A 22,836-nucleotide genomic window follows, 5' to 3' on the forward strand; every position below is an offset into this window, starting at 1 on the left:
CACAGAAAAATTGAGAGGGGAGGTAGAGATAGAGAGGAAGGGAGACAGAGAGATACCTGCAGTACTTGCTTTACCACTTGTGTAGCTTCCCCTCTGAAGGTGGGGAGCAGAGACTTGAACCCAGGTCCTTACACATGATAATGTGTATGCTTAACTAGATGTGCCACTCCCCAATCCCTGACATTCCTAATTTCTTCATAATATCTAGTGCTGAATACTAGTATTGGTTACTTTTAACAAAACCATTGTATAGATATACTGGTGATCCTGAATTATATTGGTAATAGGTGATTTTTTTTTTTTTACTGTTAATTGAGTTAAATTGAAAAGCAGCTTTGAATTCTTCAGGAGTTGTATATCCACAATCAAAATACAGCTTTGTAATTTGTAACTACAGTTATATAATTTTAAAAATATATTTATTATTTTTTAATTTGAGAGGACAGAGAGAAATTAAGAAGAAAGGTGGATAAAAGGGGGGCTTTGGGGGAAGAGAGAGAGAGAGAGAAACCTGCAGTACTATTTCACTGCTTATGAAACATCCCCCCTGCAGGTGGGAACTAGGGGTTTGAATCTGAGTCCTTGTGCATGGTAGCGTGTGCACTCAACCAGGTGCACCACTGCCCAGCCCCAGTTAAATCCTTTCAGAAAATACAATATCAGCTATTCATAAATTGTGGACAGAAAATTTCCTCAGAATTCTTTTATATTTCTGTTGTTTGGAATCCTTCCTTTCCTTTAAAAAGACCAATATGAGTAGTTATTGGTTCAGCAGATCAACCACTTTATTTACTCAAAACACATGAAAAATAGAAACTTTTATAAGACTTGAGAGGCTACGTTTTGTTTGACCTTGCATCTTGTAACTTTCTGTCATGAAGTATGTTTGTTATTCTGGGTTAAAGTGACAGAAATTCATAATGAATACATCAAATGTACAGAGTCCCTCACTAGGCAGTCCTATTTCAGTTGTTGAGACCTGAATCAGCATCTTTGTAGTCCCCACAGATTTGCAGGTAACTCCTTGATAATCCTTTTTCCTTTTGGACATATGGATTCACCTGTGACCTCTGACCATGTTTATCTCTTTCCTAATTCAGGCTGAACTGTAGCCTCTTTTTATCTCTTTACTTTCATTTTGAATGCAAGCATAAAGTTTTTTGGGGTTTTCCAATGGCATATTTGCTTGTATCAACTTATTTTTTCCAGTTTACACAAGTCTTACATATACATAACTTAAGAGATATATATATGTATATCTGTATATATGTATATATTATATATTGAGTGCTGAGGAACCTAGACACAGGGTGGTCTGGACATTGGCTATGGGTGGTTTGGTGGGAGATAGTGAGAATTGGGAAGGAGCCTCTGGAGGTACTACCCCAGAGGTCAGAAACTGCTAATATGTAGCTGGGCACTTCTTTGGCCGAATGATATAGATTTATTTTGATGCAAATGCTTGGTTGATAAGGGCATTTTTCTTGTTTTTAAAACTATGTGTTCTTGAGAACATTTTCAATATAGTCTGGTACTAGTGTTGAGACATTTAAATACACAGATCTTTTTGGATGGGTGTATTTGATTCCTTAAGCTATATCCTAAGGAGAAGAATTGCCAGGTAATAAGCTAGGTCCATTTCTAGCCTTCTGAGAGTTCTCCAGACTTTTCTCCAGTGGAGGAGGAGGACCGAAGTTGGGGGTGAAAATGTCCTTCAGAAAGTGAGAAATTTTACACATGTACTAATAGCTCTATTTACTATAAGCCATTAATCACCTACCAATTAAAAAAAAGATATTTAAATACTTGACATGCATTTTGATGTCTATAAATGTTTAGAGAAAAAAAAAGTGGTTAAGCTGGCAAACTTTCTTATCTGCCCACAGGATGGTGAAACACCACTTATAAAGGCTACCAAGATGAGAAATATTGAAGTAGTTGAGCTGCTGCTGGATAAAGGAGCAAAAGTCTCCGCTATAGATAAGGTAAAGCAACTCTGGGAAGATATCAACAACCAGACTTTTGGGGAGACTGTTGGTAGACTGGAGATTATATATATATATATAATTGAGCTTTGCTCAATGTCACAGATCCTGCATTTTAAGAAGTGTGTCATTCAGTGACACTAATCCTTTTGTCACTTTTTACTAAAGGGAAGAATGAACTGTGACTGTTGGGAAATTTACAGACCATATTTCAGAGCAGCAGGTTCTAGCCTCAGTTCTTTCTCTTTTGTGTGACTTTTAATTTCATGAAAGTTTTATTTTGTAAACTCTCTTCCATTATGTAAGGCCTATCTTGTGAGCACTGGTCCAGACTCTTAAAGCATACTCCTCTGTCTATCTCAGAATTTTCTGTATATATTTGGTTGGACTCACTAGGGATCTTTGATATTTGTGAAGGGAGAGATTTTGTTAAGTGTGGGATTTTTGAGGTGGTTTTTTTCTGCCTCCAGGGTAATTGCTGGGGCTCAGTGCACAATGAATCCATTGCTCCTGGTGGCCATTTAGGACAGAGAGAAATTGGGGGGGCGGGGAGATAAAGAGGGAGAGCGACCTCCCTGCAGGTGGGAACTGGGATCTTGGCGCATGTACTATGTGCATTCAACCTGCTGTGCTACTGCATTGCCAGCCCCTCCCCCGCCCCCCGCAGTGATATTTTCTTGACTTGTTTCCATTGCATAGTGAGGGCTGAGCACTTTGAGTACCCTATTAAAGAAGTAGCTTCTGGAGTCAGGCAATAGCACAGCGGGTTAAATGCAGGTGGCACAAAGCGCAAGGACAAGCCTAAGGATCCCGGTTAGAGCCCCTGGCTTCTCACCTGCAGGGGAGTTGCTTCACAGGTGGTGAAGCAGGTCTTCAGGTGTCTGTCTTTCTCTCTCCCTTTCTGTCTTCCACTCCTCTCTCCATTTCTGTCCTATCCAACAACGATAATATCAATAATAATAAAAACAACAATAATAACTACAACAATAAAACAAGGGCAACAAAAGGGAATAAATAAATAAACATTTTGAAGTAGCTTCAGATGTCCCATATGTTGCTCATACAAGTTAATAGGAGCTGCCATTGACCATCAAGGAGGACATCCTCAGGCATAGAGCTCTTTGCAGTTAAATAGGACAAAAGCATCCACTTGGGATGGGGAGCACAGAATTTCAAAGCAGATGAGATTTAAAAAATGTTTATTTTTATTTATTTATTTTTTTTCCCCAGAGTACTGCTCAGCTTTGGTTTATGGTGGTGTGGGGAATTGAATCTGGAACTTTGGAGCCTCAAGCATGAGAGTCTTTTTGCATAGCCATTATACTACGTACCACCACTCCAGATGAGCTTTTAATGTCTACTAATAGGAGAGAAAATGTTCTGCTGTGTGTCCTTATCATAAGCCTCTTAGAGGAATGAATCTTTATATTTTCCATAATAAGGTTAAATCGCTTCATACTTCATAGAGTTGCTTTCCCTTTACTTATTAGTGCTTTATTGAAAAAGTGTTAATTTACAAGACTGTTGCCATAGGGTACAGTTTCACATTTCCTCAGTATATATGTGATCATACCTCACAACAACCAGATTATCACCCCTCCATCCCAGAGTACTGAGCCTCCAAATTCCCAAGTTAGTTGAGAAAAAGAATTGATGTCCTCGCACAATACATATTTGAATGATTCCTCTCTCCATTTCTCTCTGTCCTATCTAACAATGATATCAGTGACAACAACAATAATTACAACAATAATAAAACAGCAAGGGCAACAAAAGGGAACAAATAAATATAAAAAAGTAATCTATGTGAACATTTAAGATTTTCTATTATTTTATAAAAATATGAAAATGTTGCTCTCCCTATATTCCTTGTTTACAAAAAAAAAGTTCAACTTCCTTACTGTTTGTTGTTTCACAGAAGGGTGATACTCCTTTGCATATTGCTATCCGTGGGAGGAGTCGGAAACTGGCAGAACTTCTTTTAAGAAACCCCAAAGATGGACGGCTGCTTTACAGACCCAACAAAGCAGGCGAGACACCCTACAACATTGACTGTAGCCATCAGAAAAGTATTTTAACTCAAATATTTGGAGCCAGTAAGTATTGGATTCTCTTCCTGACTAAACTTTTTTTCTTTTTTAAATATTTTATTTATTTATTAATGAGAATGATAGGAGGAGAGAGAGAGAAAGAACCAGACATCACACTGGTACATGTGCTGCCGGGGGCCCGAACTCGGGACCTCATCTTTTATCTATTGCGCTACCTCCCGGATCACTCTTCCTGACTAAGCTTTAAAACAAAAAGAATACTATAGTGAGAAAATTAAGAGGCCAACAACAGTTTTACATTTGTATCTGTCACATAACTAAAGACTGTTAAGTTGAAGAAGTTAGTATTCTGCTGTGGAAAAATGCTTCTCCCCAATTAAAGGTTTTCTGTGCTGTATTGATAGAATTCTAGATTAACGACATTGAGTCAGCTTTTAAGACCTCTTGCCCAATAGTTTTGTAAGTAGATATTTCATGCATTGATCAACATGTGCTCTGTGACTCAAGCATGTAGACTTATCTACCTTCATATGTGTAGTGCCAACTATACTTGGCACCCTCTTCCTTCCTAAGAATAGCCTTTCCTCATTAAGTCCTATTTTTTTAAAGGAGAATTGATTTTTAAAAATGTTTATTCATTTATTTATTTTGATAGAGCAGTACACTTATCTCTTATTAAAAAAATCTTAAAATTGACAGTAAATATCACTAGATGTCATGGGCATTTCCCTTCTATTCATTATATTCTTTGTGGTGATAGCTTTTTTTTAAATTATCTATTTATTTATTCCCTTTTGTTGCCCTTATTGTTTAACATTGTTGTAGTTATTATTGTTGTCTTGCTGGATAAGACAGAGAAATGGAGAGAGGAGGGGGAAGACAGAGATGGGGAGAGAAAGATAGACACCTGCAGACCAGCTTCACCACTTGTGAAGCGACTCCCCTGCAGGTGGGGAGCCAGGGCTCGAACCGGGATCCTTATGCCAGTCCCTGCGCTTTGTGCCACCTGCGCTTAACCCGCTGCACTATAGCCTGACTCCCCGGTGATAGCTTTTTAATACCTCATCCAAAAGATTTTAAAAATTTGTACATTGTTATAGATCACTCATCAGTCATTTCCTATAGTTCTGGCCCTAGTATTATATTGAGAGAGAAAGGTTTTTCCTATGCAAAGATTTACAAAGTTTTTTTTATTTCTCTTATGTTTGTCTAGTATTTGTGGTTTTACTTATTACATTTAATTTTTAATGTTTCAGGACCTTATTTTTGTTAAAGTATGAGATGTGAAGAGTTCTAATTTCACTTTTTTATCGAATGAATGACCAAACTCCCAGTACCACTTACTAATTCAGTTCATCTAACACCCACTGATTTGAAATGCTGCCTAATGTTAATCTTTGTGAGTTCTGCAATGATCTGATTTTTGTAGTTATAGTATATTTTGATGCTTCTCAAAGGCAACTATCCTTTAGAATCGCTATACTTCTTTTTGAAAGATTTCTTGTGTGTGTGTGTGTGAGAGAGGGAGAAGGAGAGAAAGAGGGACACCGAACAGAGGACCACTCAGGCCATATGTGGTCCTGGGGCTTCAGGTTTGTAAGGCATGTTCTTTGGCAGCTGAGCTACCTCAGTACCTGAATACCTTTCAACTAGTCTTTTTTTTTTTTTTTTTTTTACCTCCAGAGTTACTGTTGGGGCTTGGTGCCTATACTACAATTCCACTACTCCAACAGCATTTCTTTCTTTCTTTCTTTCTTTCTTTCTTTCTTTCTTTCTTTCTTTCTTTCTTTCTTTCTTTTTAATTTAATAGGACAGAGAAATTGAGAGGGGGAGAGGAGTTAGAGAGGGAGACAGAAACAGAGAGATACCTGCAATACCTGCTTCACAGCTGGTAAAGTGTCCTACCTCCAGGCGAGGAGCTGGGGCTGGAACCCAAATCCTTGCACATGGTAATGTGTGTGCTTAATCAGGTCCCCTCTTGCATTTTCTTATCGCTTCTCAAATTTTCAGAGTTTTCTCGGGTTGTAAATGTTATTACCCTCAAATGATAGACTAATTTCTGGAGATGACTATGTTTATGTCATTGAACCTCTTTCTATCTTCCTGGGACCTTGGAATGTATCTTTTTCTCTGATATTTGATCATCTTCTTTAATAATATTTTCCAGCTCTCTTTATGAAGTTATTATTACATGTTTTAAGTTTATTCCTATAAACTAGTTTATACTTTAACTACCCTGTTTATTGGTTTAAAATGCATATTGTTTCACACTTGAATTTCATCTCTGAAATTGAAATGTGCCTTATTGACTTGTTGTGTTACTTTGGCAGCATTTTTCCCCTTCCCTGTACAAACTATTATCCTATCCTGCAATCTTAAATTCTATGAAATTAAAATAGGAACTCCATCCTCAACACAAAATATATGCTAAGAATCTAAATCTATTTTTTACACAGATCTATTTGAAATAATTATATTTCTAGTATAATTAATAAACGAGGATTGATGTGCCTTTGTAATGTTAATGTTGTTGGTGTGTGCTTGTAATTACAGGACACCTGTCTCCTACTGAAACAGATGGTGACATGCTTGGTTATGATTTATATAGCAGTGCCCTGGCAGACATTCTCAGTGAACCAACCATGCAGCCACCTATTTGTGTGGGACTGTATGCACAGTGGGGAAGTGGTAAATCTTTCTTACTCAAGAAACTAGAAGGTAAAGGACGTGTTTGCAGAAAATTTATGCATAACTTTGTTTTCTCTAGTGCCATTTTTTTTTTCCTGAAATAATGTAAGATGTCTTTTCTTCTTTTTTTGTGGGGGATATATATGTTACAGTTTACTAAGTTGAATTAAATTTTGTGTGTGTGATTTAAAATTATTTAGCAAAATTATCAAATTTCAGGTGTAATTCATACTCTATACATGATGCGTGTAAGTCACCAAAGCCCCCTACAAGGTTCTGTATCCCAACCCTTCTCATCCCCCTTTTTTGTAAGCTCATCAGTAGTCCACATATTAGTGAAACGATCCAGTCAGTATTTTTTTTTACCTCTTTTTCTGCTCAGCATAATCACCTCCAATTCCATTCATTTTGTTCCAGATGTTACAGTGTTACAGTTTCACCCTTTCTGATTGCAGAGTTGTGATCTTTTACATAATTTTCCTACAACTTCTTTATCCACTTGTCTGGATAAAGAAACAAGTTGTTGGGTATTTAAGTTGCTTCCATATCAATTGTTAGTAAAGAGGTGGAGAGAAAGGAAACTTGTTATACTGTTGGTGGGACTGCAACCTGGTACAACTCCTATGGAAACCAGTTTGGAGAACACTTAAATAAACATGGAAATGCCGGGAGTCGGGCTGTAGCGCAGCGGGTTAAGCTCAGGTGGCGCAAAGTGCAAGGACCTGTGTAAGGATCCCAGTTAAAGCCCCCAGCTCCCCACCTGTAGGGGAGTCGCTTCACAAGCGGTGAAGCAGGTCTGCAGGTGTCTCTCTTTCTCTCCCTCTCTCTGTCTTCCCCTCCCCTCTCCATTTCTCTCTGTCCTATCCAACAACAATGACATCAATGATGACTACAACAATAAAACAGCAAGGGCAACAAAAGGGAATAAATTAATAATAATAATTAAAAAAAAAAAACATGGAAATGCCCTGTGTTGAACCAGTATCACTCCTAGGAAGTGGAAGCACAAATTCAAAAGTATACATGTACCCCCATGTTCATGACTGCATTATTTGCAATAGTTAAATTGAGTTTTCTTAGGGTTTTACATCCCTGTTACTGGCCCTGCATATAATCACTTAAATTCAGTTAGGATACAGTATACTCAAAACCCTATGGTAGCACATTGTCGGTGTTTCTTATAATCGTCATTTTCAACATCCTTCACAAACTTGGCAGTTTGCCTTGCCACACCTGCCAGCATAACCTCTCATATGTTCCATGCTGCAGTCACAGAGAACTGTTCACTCTCCCAAGAACAGATTAGATAGTTTACCTGGTGTGCGTCTGCTATTAGGAGCTTCCTAGTCAGTTGTTTCCTCCTGGCCACGCACCCGTGTACACCTATTGCTAAAATCTTACTCATTCTTCAAAAACAGGCTTCAGTGTGCCTGTAAAGTTTTACCGAATTTGTATCGAGAATGTTCTTTGGGACTCATCTGTGCTCAACACATACCTTTAGGAGCAGTGACTCTCAAATGTGTTTAGAGAGCAAAAGATGGGGAATGGTGCTGATCAAAAGGAATATAGATTTATAGTTTGAAGACACAGCCAAGTTGTGATCTTTAGTTCTATATATGAACAATATCTTATATGTCACAGACCACATATAGATAAAAACACATGGAAAAAAAGATTTTATGTATCCTCAGTATGTCAAGTAGGAGAGTGGGTATGATAGGGCTTATGTACACTTAGAGATGAGATTTTTATGTTTTTCAAGAGACAGCATTGATCAGTTTGGGTAAGTAGCAACAGACTGAGGACTTTGTTCCTATTAAATGCATCTATTGAAAATGAAAGTTCACATAATGTTAAAAGTTGTATTTCTTAATACAGAATTAAGGATTCATTCATGTGGGGATTTTTGTCTTTCAGATGAGATGAAGACTTTTGCAGGACAACAGATTGAACCTCTTTTTCAATTTTCATGGCTAATTGTATTTCTAACTCTGCTACTTTGTGGAGGAATTGGATTAGTGTTTGTTTTTACAGTTGACCTAAATCTTGGGGTAGCAGTGTCACTGAGCTTCTTGGCTCTCCTATATATTTTCTTTAGTAAGTAAGCTTTTTATCTTTTCTTAAAAATAGAGAAAATGTTGACTGATTTTGTTTGTTTAATTTATGATCTATATCTGTCTCTTAACTCCTATAAATGATTTTCATAATTAAATGAGAGAATTGATCTTTTATAATTTAGCCCAAGGAACATGGTCCGTAACTATCCAGAAACACTGTTTATTTATTTATATTGCCACTAGGGTTATTGCTGGGGCTCAGTGCCAGCACTATGAACCCACTACTTCAGGCAGCCATTTTTTCCCTTTTTTTTTTCTTCTTCTTTTGTATTTGATAGAGAGAAATTGGGAGGAGAGGAGGAGATAGAGAGGGAGAGATAGAGACAGCTGCAGACCTGCTTCACTGCTTGTGAAGCTTCCCTCCTGCAGATAAGGACTGGGGGGTGGCTAGAACCTGGGTTCTTGTGTGTGGTAATGTGTGTGCTCAACCAGGTGCTCCACTGCTCCACTCCCAGAAACACTTTAAAACTACTGTACTAGTTAATATTGAAATATACTGTGATTTCTACTATGTACCCTAATTATTTATATTTAAGTCTTTTTTGAAAAATGAATTCAAAGCCATCATTGATATGCTCTTGAGCATTGTGATCGTGACTATAATTTTATTTATAAACAAATGTAATTAAATTGAATTAGAAAAACAAACACTAAGAGATTAACTTTTTAAAGTCATTAAACTGGGGCCAGGTGGTGGCACACTTGGTTGAGTGCACGTCACAATGTTCAAGCATCCAGGTTTGAGTCCCCAGTCCCCACCTGCAGGGGGAAAGCTTTGCAAGTGGTGAAACTGTTACAGGTGTCTCTCTCTCTTTTTTTCATTTATTTATTTTCTCTTTTGTTGCCCTTGTTGTTGCTTTATTGTTGTAGTTATTATTGTTGTTCTTATTGATGTCGTTGTTGTTGGATAGGACAGAGAGAAATGGAGAGAGGAGGGGAAGACAGAGGGGGAGAGAAAGACAGACACCTGCCTGACCTGATTCACCAACTGTGAAGCGACTCCCCTGCAGGTGGGGAACCGGAGGCTCGAACCGGGATCCTCATGCTGGTCCTTGCGCTCTGCACCATGTGCGCTTTACCCACCGTACTACCGCCCGACTCCTGTCTTTCTATCTCTTCCCCTCTCTTCCTCTCTGTCACTCCCTTCTCTCTCGGTTTCTGGCTATCTCTATCCAATAACTAAAGATAATAAAAGCCCTTAAACCATGAAAAATTATAAACTAAAAAATTAATTATCAAAATCAAAACTGAATATGAGAAAATTAACAAGTTAAAAAAAAGAAACAAGTGAAAAATATAAAATCCCTGTTCCCGTTTTTTTTTTTCTTTCCCCAATTATAGGAAGGAAATAGCGTTTATTTTGTGAATAACTGGTAGCTCTAACAGTTGCAAATGGTGATGCATCCAAAGTCACTTACCTTGGGTTTACCTAAGTGTAGGTTTTTGTTTAAGGCATTTATCTGTCTGGTTGTTTCTAATACCTATGTTAGATTACATTCCATTTTCACATCACTTCTGTTAGTGGAGGAGGGTTAAGGAGTTATTAGAGGGGTACTTACGAAATACTAAGTGGTCATAAAAATTTATGTAATCCTTCCATGTGGTCCGGGAGGTGGTGCAGTGGCTAAGCCACTAGACTCTCAAGCATTAGGTTCCGAGTTCAATCCCTGGCAGCACATGTACCAGAGTGATGGCAGGTTCTTTCTCTCCTCCTATCTTTCTCATGAATAAATGAATAAATTCTTAAAAAAATTAAAAACAAATTTATGTAATCCTATAATTATTTAATATTTGACTATTTAAAGGGAAAAGACTGCTTGCATAATGACTTTTTTCTAACTGTGATTTTCAGTTGTCATTTACTTTGGTGGACGAAGAGAAGGAGAGAGTTGGAATTGGGCCTGGGTCCTCAGTACTAGATTGGCAAGACATATTGGATATTTGCAACTCCTCCTTAAACTGATGTTTGTGAATCCACCTGAACTGCCAGAACAAACCACTAAAGCTTTACCTGTAAGGTGAGTTAGTCTCCTTTACAGAAGGAACATTTAATAAGATGAAGCAAAAATTTTTTATAATGCATAATTTACTAGTATATATTTTAAAAATCATTAGTCCCTTGAACTTTTTATTTGAGTAATAAAATAGACAAATATACCCTGGTCAAACACATTTTGGAATATATATATATTTGAAAATATTTTTTCAAATAAATGTATTTGAAATATTTGTAAATTCATATGATATATAAGAAATATACATACAAGTGTATTTGAAAATAAATATAAATATTTGAAAAAATGTTGAAGCTCTAATAAAAATGTGTATGTGTTTTATGATCTAGAGAGTGACTAGAGCATTATTGCATCATATGCTGTGCCAGGCATTGAATTCAGAGCCTTATGCATATATACTAGGTCAATGCTTTACCACTAAGATACCTTCTCAGCCCCCCCTTGTTCATAACATCTTACCCTTTTGTCTTTGATCAGAACTCATATAACTGTTACATGTAACTATTATTACTGTCTTTTTCTAAGAAGAAGCACATAATGTCATATATTCTTTATTATTTCCTTCTCAAATTTTATTTTTATTACCACAGGGTTATGGCTGAAGCTCAGTGCTGGTACTATGACTCCTCTGCTCCCAGTGACCAATTTTTCCTTTTTTTTTTTCTTTTTAATTTTTCTTTTTATTTTATTTGATAGGACAGAGAAAAATGGAGAGGTGGTAGGGACAGAGAGAGAGACTTGCAGACCTGCTTCATTGCCCCTGAAGCTTCCCTCCTTCAGCTGGGTGGTGAGGGCTTGAACCAGGGTCCTTGCTTATGGTGATATATGCAATTAACCAGGTATGCCACTGCCTGACCCCCCCAGAATTTTTTTTTTTTTTAGTTTTTATTTATAAAATGGAAACACTGACAAGACGATAGGATAAGAGGGGTACAATTCCCACCACTGGAACTCCATATCCCATCCCCTCTCCTGATAGCTTTCCTGTTCTTTAAGCCTCTGGGAGCATGGGCCCAGGATCATTATGGGGTGCAGAAGGTGGAAGGTCTGGCTTTTTTAATTGCTTCCCTGCTGAACATGGGCATTGACAGGTCGATCCATACTCCCAGCCTGTCTGTCTCTCTCCCTAGTGGGGCAGGGCTCTGGGGAGGTGGGGCTCCAGGACTCCCCTGGGAAGTCCGGTTGGCATCATGGTAGCATCTGGAACCTGGTGACTGAAAAAGAGTTAAGATAGAAAGAAGAGCAAATTGTTGACTAATTATGAACCTAAAGGCAAGAATATTGCAGATGGAAATGTGGGGGTCTCCATTTTGGAAAAAGCTAGTAGGTCTATGTTAGGTATATTCCAAGGGGCTCATGACCCAACTAGTTTTTGCCTGCACCTGACATCTGATGTGCAGGTGACCTAAGCTATTGTCTGGGGGCATGGTGTCATAGTTGGAAAAAGGACTAGAAAGCTGGATCAGAGAATAAGGGAATAGAGTAGCTCCCAAATATGGGAAAAGTATGTAAATATTGTTAACTGTAAACCCCATTGATCTGATCCAGGGCCCATGTTCAGCATATGGTGATATATGCACTTAACCAGGTATGCCACTGCCTGTCCCCCCTTCCCAGAATATTTTAAAAAATAATGTGGAAAGAGATGTAGAGGCCAGGTGGTGGTGCAGCTGATTGAGCACACATGTTACAGTGCTCTAGGACCCAGGTTCGAGCCCCAGTCCCCATCTACAGTGGAAAGCTTTGTGAGTGTTGAAGCAGGGCTGCAGGTGTCTCTCTGTCTCTATCTCCCCTTCCTCTTGGTTTCTGGCAGTCTCTATCCAATAAATAAAGATGATAAAAAAGAAAAGAGAGAGATGTAAAACAAATCTAGGAAAACCATATAGTGGTAACGTATGTTAAGATTATTTCTTTCTTTAGCTGTCTGCATAATGCTTTATCTTCCTTTTCTCCTAGGTTTTTGTTTACAGATTACAATAGACTGTCCAGTGTAGGTGGAGAAACATCCATGGCTGAAATGATTGCTACCCTCTCAGATGCATGTGAACGAGAGTTTGGCTTTTTGGCAACCAGACTTTTTAGGGTGTTCAAGACTGAAGATTCACAAGGTAGGCCTTCCTTCCTTCTTTGCCAATTGGTTGAGTTTGTAATGAATGTTCATGTATGTTTATGGAAAGACCAGCTGAACATCTGCCATATGCTGTGAATGTAGTAACTGCTTAGACCAATTTTTTTTTTTTACAGGTAAAAAGAAATGGAAAAAGACATGCTGCCTCCCATCTTTTGTCATCTTCCTTTTTATCTTTGGCTGCATTATTGCGGGAATTACTCTTCTGGCCATATTCAGAGTTGACCCAAAACATCTGACGGTGAACGCCGTGCTCATATCAATTGCCTCTGTAGTGGGGTTGGCCTTTTTGCTGAACTGTCGTACATGGTGGCAGGTCCTGGACTCTCTTCTCAATTCTCAAAGGAAACGCCTCCACAGTGCTGCCTCCAGACTGCACAAATTGAAGAGTGAAGGGTTCATGAAGGTAAGTACTCACTGGTATTTTGTAAACAATTGTGAATTTGTATTGTGAATTGTGTATTGTGAATTTCTATCATTTGAACTTTAGTGTGAATACTCTATAAATGTAATATTGCATTTATTTCTAGCTTTATTCCATATTTCTCCCCCGTAAATATGTATTTGAAGTGAAAAAAAAAGTAGCAATAACGTTTTTATAAAATGGGCTTTTACAGAGAAATTTGAAAGAGTTTGTCAATTATTCTACAGCTAGTAATTGCTACCTAGTTATATAGGTTTGACTAGAACTTGCTAGAATAAGCAGATTGAACCATCAAAATATATGAAACAGGATCATAGTCCTAGAATTAAAAGAATTTGGGGGCCAGGTGGTGGCGCACCTGGTTAAGCACACACACTGCAGTGCACAAGGACCCAGGTTCAAGCCCCTGGGCCTCATCTGCAGGGGGAAGGCTTCATGAGTGGTGAAGCAGGGCTTCAGATGTCTCTCTGTCTCTCTCCCTCTCAATTTCTGTCTGTATCCAATAATAAATTAATTTAAAAATTAAAAAAAGAATTAAAAGAATTTTATGCAGTTTTTGCAGCCCTTTTAATCAAGATGTCATATGCTGTCAGGAGTCACTGTAATGTGTTTAGAACATTTAGATTTGCATTATATCTCAGTCTTTAGACATGTAGAGCATTTGATTTTACCTAGTAAGTCATTCAACCCAGGTTCTGACTTAATTTAATTGAATTTTTATTTATTTTGGATAGAGACAGAAATTGAAAGGGAAGGGGGAGAGAGAAAAAGAGATACTTGTAGCACTACTTCACTGCTCATGAAGCTGCTTCCTACAGGTGGAGGCTGAGGGTTTGAACCTGGGTCCTTGTGCATTGCAACATGTTAGTGCTCCACCACCAAGTCCCTAAACCATTATCTTTTTAGAGTCGATATTATAGTGTGTTGTTGAGGTGGTCTGGTGTCGGGCTGCACCGCGGAGAAGAGAGCGGACGTCCAGAGCAAAGGGGTACACAGATCTTTATTATAGGATGGGGGGGAGGTTTGGTTCAGACCACGTGGAGCCAGCCAGCAATGGCCGACCACGGGGGGAGAGCAGGGAGCGAGACCTCAGAGAGGGAGAGCCGAGAGCCCAGAGAGAGCGAGGGGAGGGGTGAGGGGGCTTTTTATTGGGCGACAACCAGGGGTGACGTGTAGGGCCAGGATTGGTTGAAAGGGGGCACTCTAGGATTTAGCGAGGCATAGGAAAACCTGGGGGCGGAGCCAGGATTGGTTGAAAGGGGGCACTCTAGGATTTAGCGGGGCATAGAAAAACCTGGGGGCGGAGACTGCATCAGAATAAGTCCTCAGCAACATCTCCTCCTATCCCTTTATATCTAAATGGACACAGTAAAGAAAAATGGAGCATGCTTAAATGTTTTAGAGGAATGCCATGCTCAGGTGGGAAGATGTAGGACTTTCTGTGGAGGAGGGAAGGCTTAAATGGCTGCCAACCTTGTGAGATTTAAATGTCCTCCTGTGCTCAACCCCTCTTCAGAGAGAGAGACTTACCTGGAGAGACTCATCTCATAGGTTTAAGCGCAGCCTGCTCAACCATCTCTTCACAGTATCTCTACATCTTTTCTATCTTTCTATCTAGTAATTGCATAAGATGTACAAAGTCTATAAAAGACTATCATGGGGCAGAAACCTTTTGGACATAAGCCTAAATGACATAACAAAATAGGAAGGGACACGAAGGGGAGAAGTAAAAGTCAGTGGGGTGTGAAGGGAAGGATTGGTGTGTAAAGGAACATTCCCTGCTTGAGTGGGGAAAAGGGCAAGGGTACATAATGAGGGGGCGGCAGGAGGCATGACCCACCAAACAGAGGGGCTATTTGGCATTGTATAGTCCTCAAGGTCGAGAGTGCAAGAGTGCGAGAGTTTCTGAGTTCGAGAGTAAGGGAGAGGGTTCCTGAGTTCCAGAGTAAAAGAGAGAGTGCTTGCGCCGCCGCAAAGAGACAGCAGAGTTCTGTTTGGTGATTAGTTTGTCTTAGTTTGTGAATCGTTGTTCCTGAATAAAGAAATACAGCTGCCCTGCTCAGCCGTTGTCTCCGCGTCTCTGTTCACCACCGTGAAGCAAGCCAACCCGCCCGGCAAGAGCATCAGAAATTTTAACAACAAATGGCGCCCACGTGGACCTGACCTGCGCATCTCTCAGATAAGTAAAGACAATTTGGCTACCTATGCACGATGGCCTTCTCTTCTGCTTGTGAAGAGATCTCCAAAGGCCTCTGCTCTTTCTTCACGAGACTGTTTTGCTGTTTCTGGAACATTTATCTCTGGACCACTCTGTGGTTTCCACTCGCTCGAGCGAACTCAGAACAGCCAGCGGGAAGAGCCAGCGGGCGGGAGGCAAGGCGCGGAGCTGCTGTTTCCACCTGGTCAAACAGCCAGCCAGCCGGCTGCGCCCAGACAACCCCGCGCACCGCGCCAGCAACCCCGCAGCCCCGCAGCCTGCAGGAGGCCTACGCCACCATGCAAGAGCCTGATGCCAGCACGCTAGAGCCCGATGCCAACATGCTGGAGCCCGATGCCAACATGCTGGAGCCTGAGGCCAACATGCTGGAGCCCGATGCCAACATGCTGGAGCCTGAGGCCAGCCCACAGGAGCCGGCTCTCCACCGCGTGGCGCAGGGCACTGGACGCGTGATCCCTCCACGCTGCTCGGCCACTGCGAACAGGGCAGCAGACATGGCAGGGCCATGGGGCAGGGCCGCGGCGGCCCATCATGGCCGCCACCCCTGGGCACCTAGGCCCACGCCTTCTACAAAGATGGCCTGCCTGCCCTCTTTCTATGAATTCTGGAACCATCCCGGGCCTCCCGGACCCCCGGGCTCCCTGCCAAAACTGGGCACACGAGATCTCCAGCCGCCGGTCCGGTCTGAAGGCAGACAAGCTGGAGTATGCAGAGATTTGTGCAGAGATCGCAACCTGCAATTCCTAGAAGTGGAGCTACACGGGAAGCCACCTCCGGATGGTGAACCCCCCCCCCCAACAACTAAGACAATATAGATTTAAATTCGTGTTTAAAATGACATGTCTTCGTAACAAAGGTTTCTCTCCTCGTGTATTAATGACTATGTTTATGTGTATGTTTAAAGTTTGGTAAACAGTAGCTTTAAGGCTAAATTCTTACTAGTCAAAGATAAATGAAAAAGGTTTTCAACGTAATTCTCATAAAGATAAAAATTAACTTACATTTAAAGTCTGAGGTAAAAATTAGTTAACAATCAATATATTTCAACTAAGTTGGTCTAAACAAAAGGTTAAATAGACTTGTTGATATGTAAAACACTACCTTCTCTATTAGAAATGGTAGATCGCACAATGGCTATGCTAATTATTCTCATGCCTGAGGTTTCCTCTCCGGCCCACACCTAAGGTGTGTCTCCATCTTGAATGGGTGTAACAAAAGGTTAAAAGACGTTGTTGATATGTAAAAGTCTCAAATTCCTTCTCTATTAAAAACGTTAGATCCTGCAGTAGATATGCTAATAACAAGTTTTGTTTCATAGTAAGTAAGTTGCAGCCAGCTGCCTGTGGGACCCTAGGCCGTTCCCCGCCCCCATGCAATTGCCCGTCGAGGCAAGTAGCCCCCCAGAGGCAAGAAAAGTTTTTTTTTTCAGATATGGCCCCCTCAGGCCTTCCCTTGGCAACATGCTGGTTTTGGTTATATATGTTTCTGTTCACCCCACACCCTTGATACTATAGTCATTTAGTTAAAAAGAAAAGGGGGAATTGTCGTATGCTTTACATTGGCTTGTTCTAGCCCTCCCCCTCCAAGAGAATTGGATGAGTCCTGTTAATTTCGCGGGCCTGCTTGGCCCCACCCCAAGGGACCCTGGGAGAGGGTTCCGGAGTCCGAGAGTTCCTGAGTTCCCGAGTGACAGAGTTCCTGAGTTCCGGAGTTCGAGAGTGCGAGAGTGCGAGAGTTTCTGAGTTCGAGAGTAAGGGAGAGGGTTCCTGAGTTCCAGAGTAAAAGAGAGAGTGCTTGCGCCGCCGCAAAGAGACAGCAGAGTTCTGTTTGGTGATTAGTTTGTCTTAGTTTGTGAATCGTTGTTCCTGAATAAAGAAATACAGCTGCCCTGCCCAGCCGTTGTCTCCGCGTCTCTGTTCACCACCGTGAAGCAAGCCAACCCGGCCGGCAAGAGCATCAGAAATTTTAACAACAATAGTGTCTACCTTACACTGTTCTATAGCATTCTAGTTTAAATGACGACATTTGTAAATTGTGATTCCCTCACTACATATTAATTGGAACACCAACTGGCAAATGAGAAATTCGTATTTTTTTCCTCTCACTGATGACTTTCTGTCATGCTTCTAAAGAAACATCCTTATATCTTCCTTGCGTTTTATCCTGTCTTTTGCACAGGTTCTTAAGTGTGAAGTGGAATTGATGGCCAGGATGGCAAAAACCATTGACAGCTTTACTCAGAATCAGACAAGGCTGGTGGTCATCATTGATGGGCTAGATGCCTGTGAACAGGACAAAGTACTTCAGATGCTGGACACTGTACGTCATAACCACTAACCACTTGGAAACTAGAATGGTCTCATTTATGATAGCCGAGAGGAATGACTTTAAGAATAGCTCAAGTGGAATTACATAGTATCTGTTTCTTTGGTGATTCTTCTGTAAAAACACCATTTTTGAAATGCCAAACCAGCAAAAGTTTAAGCACAACAGATTTAAACACTTTTAAAAGTTTTAAATTTTGGGGCTGGGTGGTGGTGCACGTGGTTGAGCGCACATGTTACAGTGCACTGGGACCCAGGTTTGAGCCCCTGGTTCCCACCTGCAAGGGGAAAACTTTGCGAGTGGTGAAGCAGGGTTGCAGGTGTCTCTCTGTCTCTCCCCCTTCCTTCCTACCACCCCCTTCCTTCTGGCTGTCTCTATCCAGCAAATAAAGATTTTTTAAAAAATCTAAAAAAAAAAGGTTTAAATTTTTATTTATTTATTCATTGGATAGAGATAGTGAGAAACTGAGATGTAAGGGGTAATAGAAAGGGAGAGAAAGAGACACTGGCAGTATTGCTTCACGGCTCATGAAGCTTTCCCCCTGCAGGTAGGATCCAAGGGCTTGAACTTGGGTCCATATACATTGTAACATGTGCACTCTACCAGGTGTTCCAGCTCCTACTCCTAAATTTTGGATTACTATAGCTGATATGTGGGTGGAGTACCTTAGCCAGATGCCAGGACCCTGAGAGCCAATGCATCTCAGGGTTGAGAGAAAATAATTTTTGCATCATATAGTAGTTAATCACCAAATCTAAAGAGGTCTGGAGGGGACCCTCCAAACATTCTGAGATGGGAGAGTGTCAGGTGGACAACACTGATCAGAACTCCAGGCAGAGTATTTGTTGGTAAGATCATGCATCACATCAAAAGGAACTATAAAGATCAAAGATGTTTTTAAGTTAACATACTTCAGGAGCAATTACCAAAGCACAAATCACTTTCAAGGTGGGGGAGGCATCAAGAGTGTATTAATCCTTATTTACAGTAGTCTTTGTCTGAATGTCATTAGGTCAGGTGCACTTCTTTGATGCCCCAAGAAATACTGGTTTCTTTTCAGGTCACTCTATGCACAACCCCCAAATCTTTCAGGGAAGGGGCCAATTGTCAGTTACAGATAAATAGATTTTTGCATTATCTCTAGGCCTGTGGCTGAGATCTCTTTGACACTCTCCATACCTCTGCCTGAAGGGGGAGGGAGTTGTGAAAATGAGTGCCTGAAACCTTTCTTACTGGGAAGGTCTCCTGGTATTTTTAGACAAAGGAATGTTCCTGATGGCTATCAGTCAGGCATGGTTTATAAACGTGGAGGTATAGATAAAATCAATAGAATTTCTGACAGCAAATATCAAGAAGTCTGGGGTCAGGAAACTTCTTCAGATTACTGTTACTATGAAAATATAAATGAGTAGAATATCTGAAGTTTATTGTGCGATTTCAACTTTTCTCTGATACTGTGAGTGTAGGGAATTCACAGAATTTGTGAGTTGTTTCTATTAAAGTAGGGTATATAAGGGACTCAGTGATTACACCTTAGGCAACATTGTGTAACTGGGCAGAGACCAGAATGCCTGGTACCTTGTGCATGTTCATGAATATTTTGCTTGTGTTGATCTTATCACTTATGTAGATCACAAGTTTCTTAAGTCAGCGATGGTGCTGGTGTCTATGACCAAACCTCCCTGAGTTCTCCTGATCTCAATATAGGGGCATTAGCTTTTTGGAGGTTTAATTACAGTCACATGGTAAAAAACCATTTTGAAGCATGGTCAGAACTGGGAATTATCTTGTTGTGTGAGACAAGCCAGAAAGAGAAAAACCAGTATCAAATGGTCGGACTTATAGGTAGAACATAAGAAGAAAGAGGAGTAAGGGAAAACATGAGGTGAAACTTGGACTGAGTGTGGAATGTTGTACTAGAATGAAGGACTGGGGGAAGAGGGGTCCATTGGAGTCCTGTTGTATCTCCTAGGCACTAATCAAGGGGAGATGAGAGGTTGTACCTATACTGGAAATCATTAACCTCTCAAGAAAATTTTTAAAATGATTGAAACATCCATTGCTTTCATATAGAATAGTATTTTGATGAAAAAAAAGTATCTAAAAAATAACATTTCCAAAGGATAACAAAGATTTTGAAGAGCTGTTTTTTTAAAAAATTTCTTTATTGGGGGATTAATGTTTTACAGTGAAGAGGTGTTTTTTTTACTTTGGATAATTTAAAAGGTATTGTGTGTGTGTGTGTGTGTGTGTGTGTGTTCTATCACAGGTCCGAGTTTTGTTTTCAAAAGGCCCATTCATTGCCATTTTTGCAAGTGATCCACATATCATTATAAAAGCAATCAACCAGAACCTCAACAGTGTACTTCGTGACTCAAATATAAATGGGCATGATTACATGCGCAATATAGTTCATTTACCTGTTTTCCTTAATAGTCGTGGACTAAGTAATGCAAGAAAATTTCTCGTCACTTCCACAACGAATGGAGAAATTACATGTGCAGATGCTCCAGGTAAAGGTCAAATTCCTAAGCTACTCGGGCTTTGAAGTTGTCTTGTGTTGTGACCTTTCTTTTTACCTTGAAAAGTCTTGTTGGTGTTTTTCTTCTCTTTAAATATCTCTTACAGGCAGGAGAGATAGGTTACTGGATAAACCACTTGTATTGCCAAATCATGCAGGGCAAGTTTGAAGCCCAGCATTATATGGGAGATGCTATGGCTATGGAGCTTCAGAGGAAGTTTCAGGTTACGGTGTCCCCCTGCCAACTCCCCTCCCACCCCACCCCCACATCTGTCTCTCTATCTGAAAGAAAAGTGACCCAGAACAGTGAAGTTGTACATGTGTAAGCTTCTAGTTCCCCAGTATAACAGTGATTTTTTTAAAAAGTCTCAACAGAATTTAAGTATAAATTATGCTCTCTTGATAAACTCTCTAAGGAATGCCAGAAGATGCTGACAGAAGAGTGTCACAAAACAGCCTTGGAGAGATGACAAAACTTGGTAGCAAGACAGCCCTCAATAGAAGGGTAAGATGCTTCTTTTTTTTTTTTTTCCTTTTGGTTTATGGTGGTGCAGGGGATTGAACCTGGGAATCTGCTTGCATATTCATTTTGCCATCTCCCTCACTCAAGGTCACATTTATTTTGAATGATATGTTTGCAGTGACATTCAAATAAAACTAAGATAATGTCCCTCAGATAGTCTTTTGTTTAGACTGTAGTAAGTTCATCAAATAACTGTTATCATTGAATTTCCTTTTACCTTCTGGTGGTTTTTCAGGGAATGTCTGGAGCTTTAATTTTCATTACTTTAAATTCTCTCTCCATTTTTAATTTTGATTTATTTATTAGATAAATAATAAAAATAAATTGAGAAGGGAAGAGGAAATAGGGAAAGAGACAGATACCTGCAGTCTTACTTCACCACTTGTGAAGCTCCCCCCACCCCCTGCAGGTAGGGAGGGACCAGTGGTTTGAACCCAGGTCCTTGAACATTGTAATGTGCATTTAACCATGTGTGCCACTGACTGGCCCCCAGATGTCTTATCTTTTTATCTCCCTTTCCCCTCACAACTTCAATCAAATAAAAATAGAAAGGAAAAAAACAAATGACCCCAGAGAGCAGTGGATTAATAGTGCCAGCACCAATCCCCAGCAATCATCCTGGTGGCAGTGTATATATTAATAAAACAAGTAAGATCTTAAGGTTCTTCGAGTAATTTTCTCCAGGCTGAGAAGAAGTATTCACCATAACTATAACAGAGAATGGAGACAAGTAATATAAGAGCAAAAACCACATGCTTTTGAGGCCAGGTGGTGGTATACCTGGTCAAATGCATATTACTGTGTGCAAAGACCCAGATTTAAACCTTCCTTTCCACCTGAAGTTGCTAAGCTTCATGAGTAGTGAAGCAGTGCTCCAGTTGTCTTTCTTGATCTATCCACCTTCCTCTCAGTTTCTCTTTGTCTCTATTATAAAACTGAGGCCAGTGGTGGCACATTTGCTAGAGTACACGTTACAGTGTTCAAGCACTCAGGTTCAACCCCCCCCCCAGTCCCCACCTGCAGCGGGAAAGTTTCATGAGCGATAAAGCAGTGTTGTAGGTCTCTCTCTTTGTCTTTTTATCTCCCACCCCTCAATTTCTGTCACTATCCCATAAATAAATAAGAGTATTAAAGAAACAAATAAAAAAAACTTGCTTTATTTATTGACCTTCCTTCTTTCCTAATGTTTGTGAGGTGTGTACTCTTGTTTTCTTACTTATGTGGTTATTTTGTGCACTTTCTAAGTTACCTTGGGTATTTTTAAAAAATATGTACACTATTGATCTTTATCCTTCTAGAAACTTTCTTCTGTACAGAACTAAGAAATTACAGGACAGGAACATGTCCACTTGAATAATAGTGCCAATTGAAGATGGCTGGGATTGACAGGCAGATTTCTTCCCTTTTTTTTTTGGTTGTTTACCATTACATTTGAAGTTTGCATGTAAGGGTACAACGTCAATGAATTAACATTACAAATGACAATCAATAGCCCTAAGTAAGAGGAATGATTTGCCATTTCTGATTTCTTTCTTGGGAATCTCATCACCATTACCATCCCCTTAATTTCTGACTTTAGATAAGACCCCACTTTAGCTATGCTTGTTCCCCTCTACTTAGAAGGGATTCACCACTCCGTTATGTATAATGGGGGGGTATTTCATTTTATGCGTTTATCAGTATAATTGGAGAAGCTGTACTCTTTTGATAGTTATCATACATTTTTAAATAACTTAAAAATCAAAATACTGGATCCTTAAAAGTAGACAAGGGGTTATTTAATGCTTTTACATTCCAGGGTTTCTATAAACAATGATCTATAAAAATTTGAATATAATGCT

General features: G+C 40.0%; 1 protein-coding gene across 9 annotated transcripts in view; it reads left to right on the top strand.

The window, feature by feature from the left end:
* Positions 1–22,836, top strand: part of KIDINS220 (kinase D interacting substrate 220) — a 129,256-nt gene that overhangs the window by 42,805 nt on the left and 63,615 nt on the right. For all 9 annotated transcript variants that reach the window (XM_060187026.1, XM_016187766.2, XM_060187023.1 and 6 more), the window contains exons 10-19: positions 1,887–1,985; positions 3,904–4,081; positions 6,590–6,754; positions 8,642–8,821; positions 10,694–10,859; positions 12,813–12,964; positions 13,101–13,390; positions 17,805–17,945; positions 20,221–20,464; positions 20,889–20,977. In XM_060187026.1, coding sequence (XP_060043009.1) covers positions 1,887–1,985; positions 3,904–4,081; positions 6,590–6,754; positions 8,642–8,821; positions 10,694–10,859; positions 12,813–12,964; positions 13,101–13,390; positions 17,805–17,945; positions 20,221–20,464; positions 20,889–20,977 — 1,704 coding nt within the window. The remainder of the gene's footprint in view (positions 1–1,886; positions 1,986–3,903; positions 4,082–6,589; positions 6,755–8,641; positions 8,822–10,693; positions 10,860–12,812; positions 12,965–13,100; positions 13,391–17,804; positions 17,946–20,220; positions 20,465–20,888; positions 20,978–22,836) is intronic.

The sequence above is a fragment of the Erinaceus europaeus genome, chromosome 3 (genome assembly GCF_950295315.1).
Source record: "Erinaceus europaeus chromosome 3, mEriEur2.1, whole genome shotgun sequence".
Classification (NCBI taxonomy): Eukaryota; Metazoa; Chordata; class Mammalia; order Eulipotyphla; family Erinaceidae; genus Erinaceus; species Erinaceus europaeus.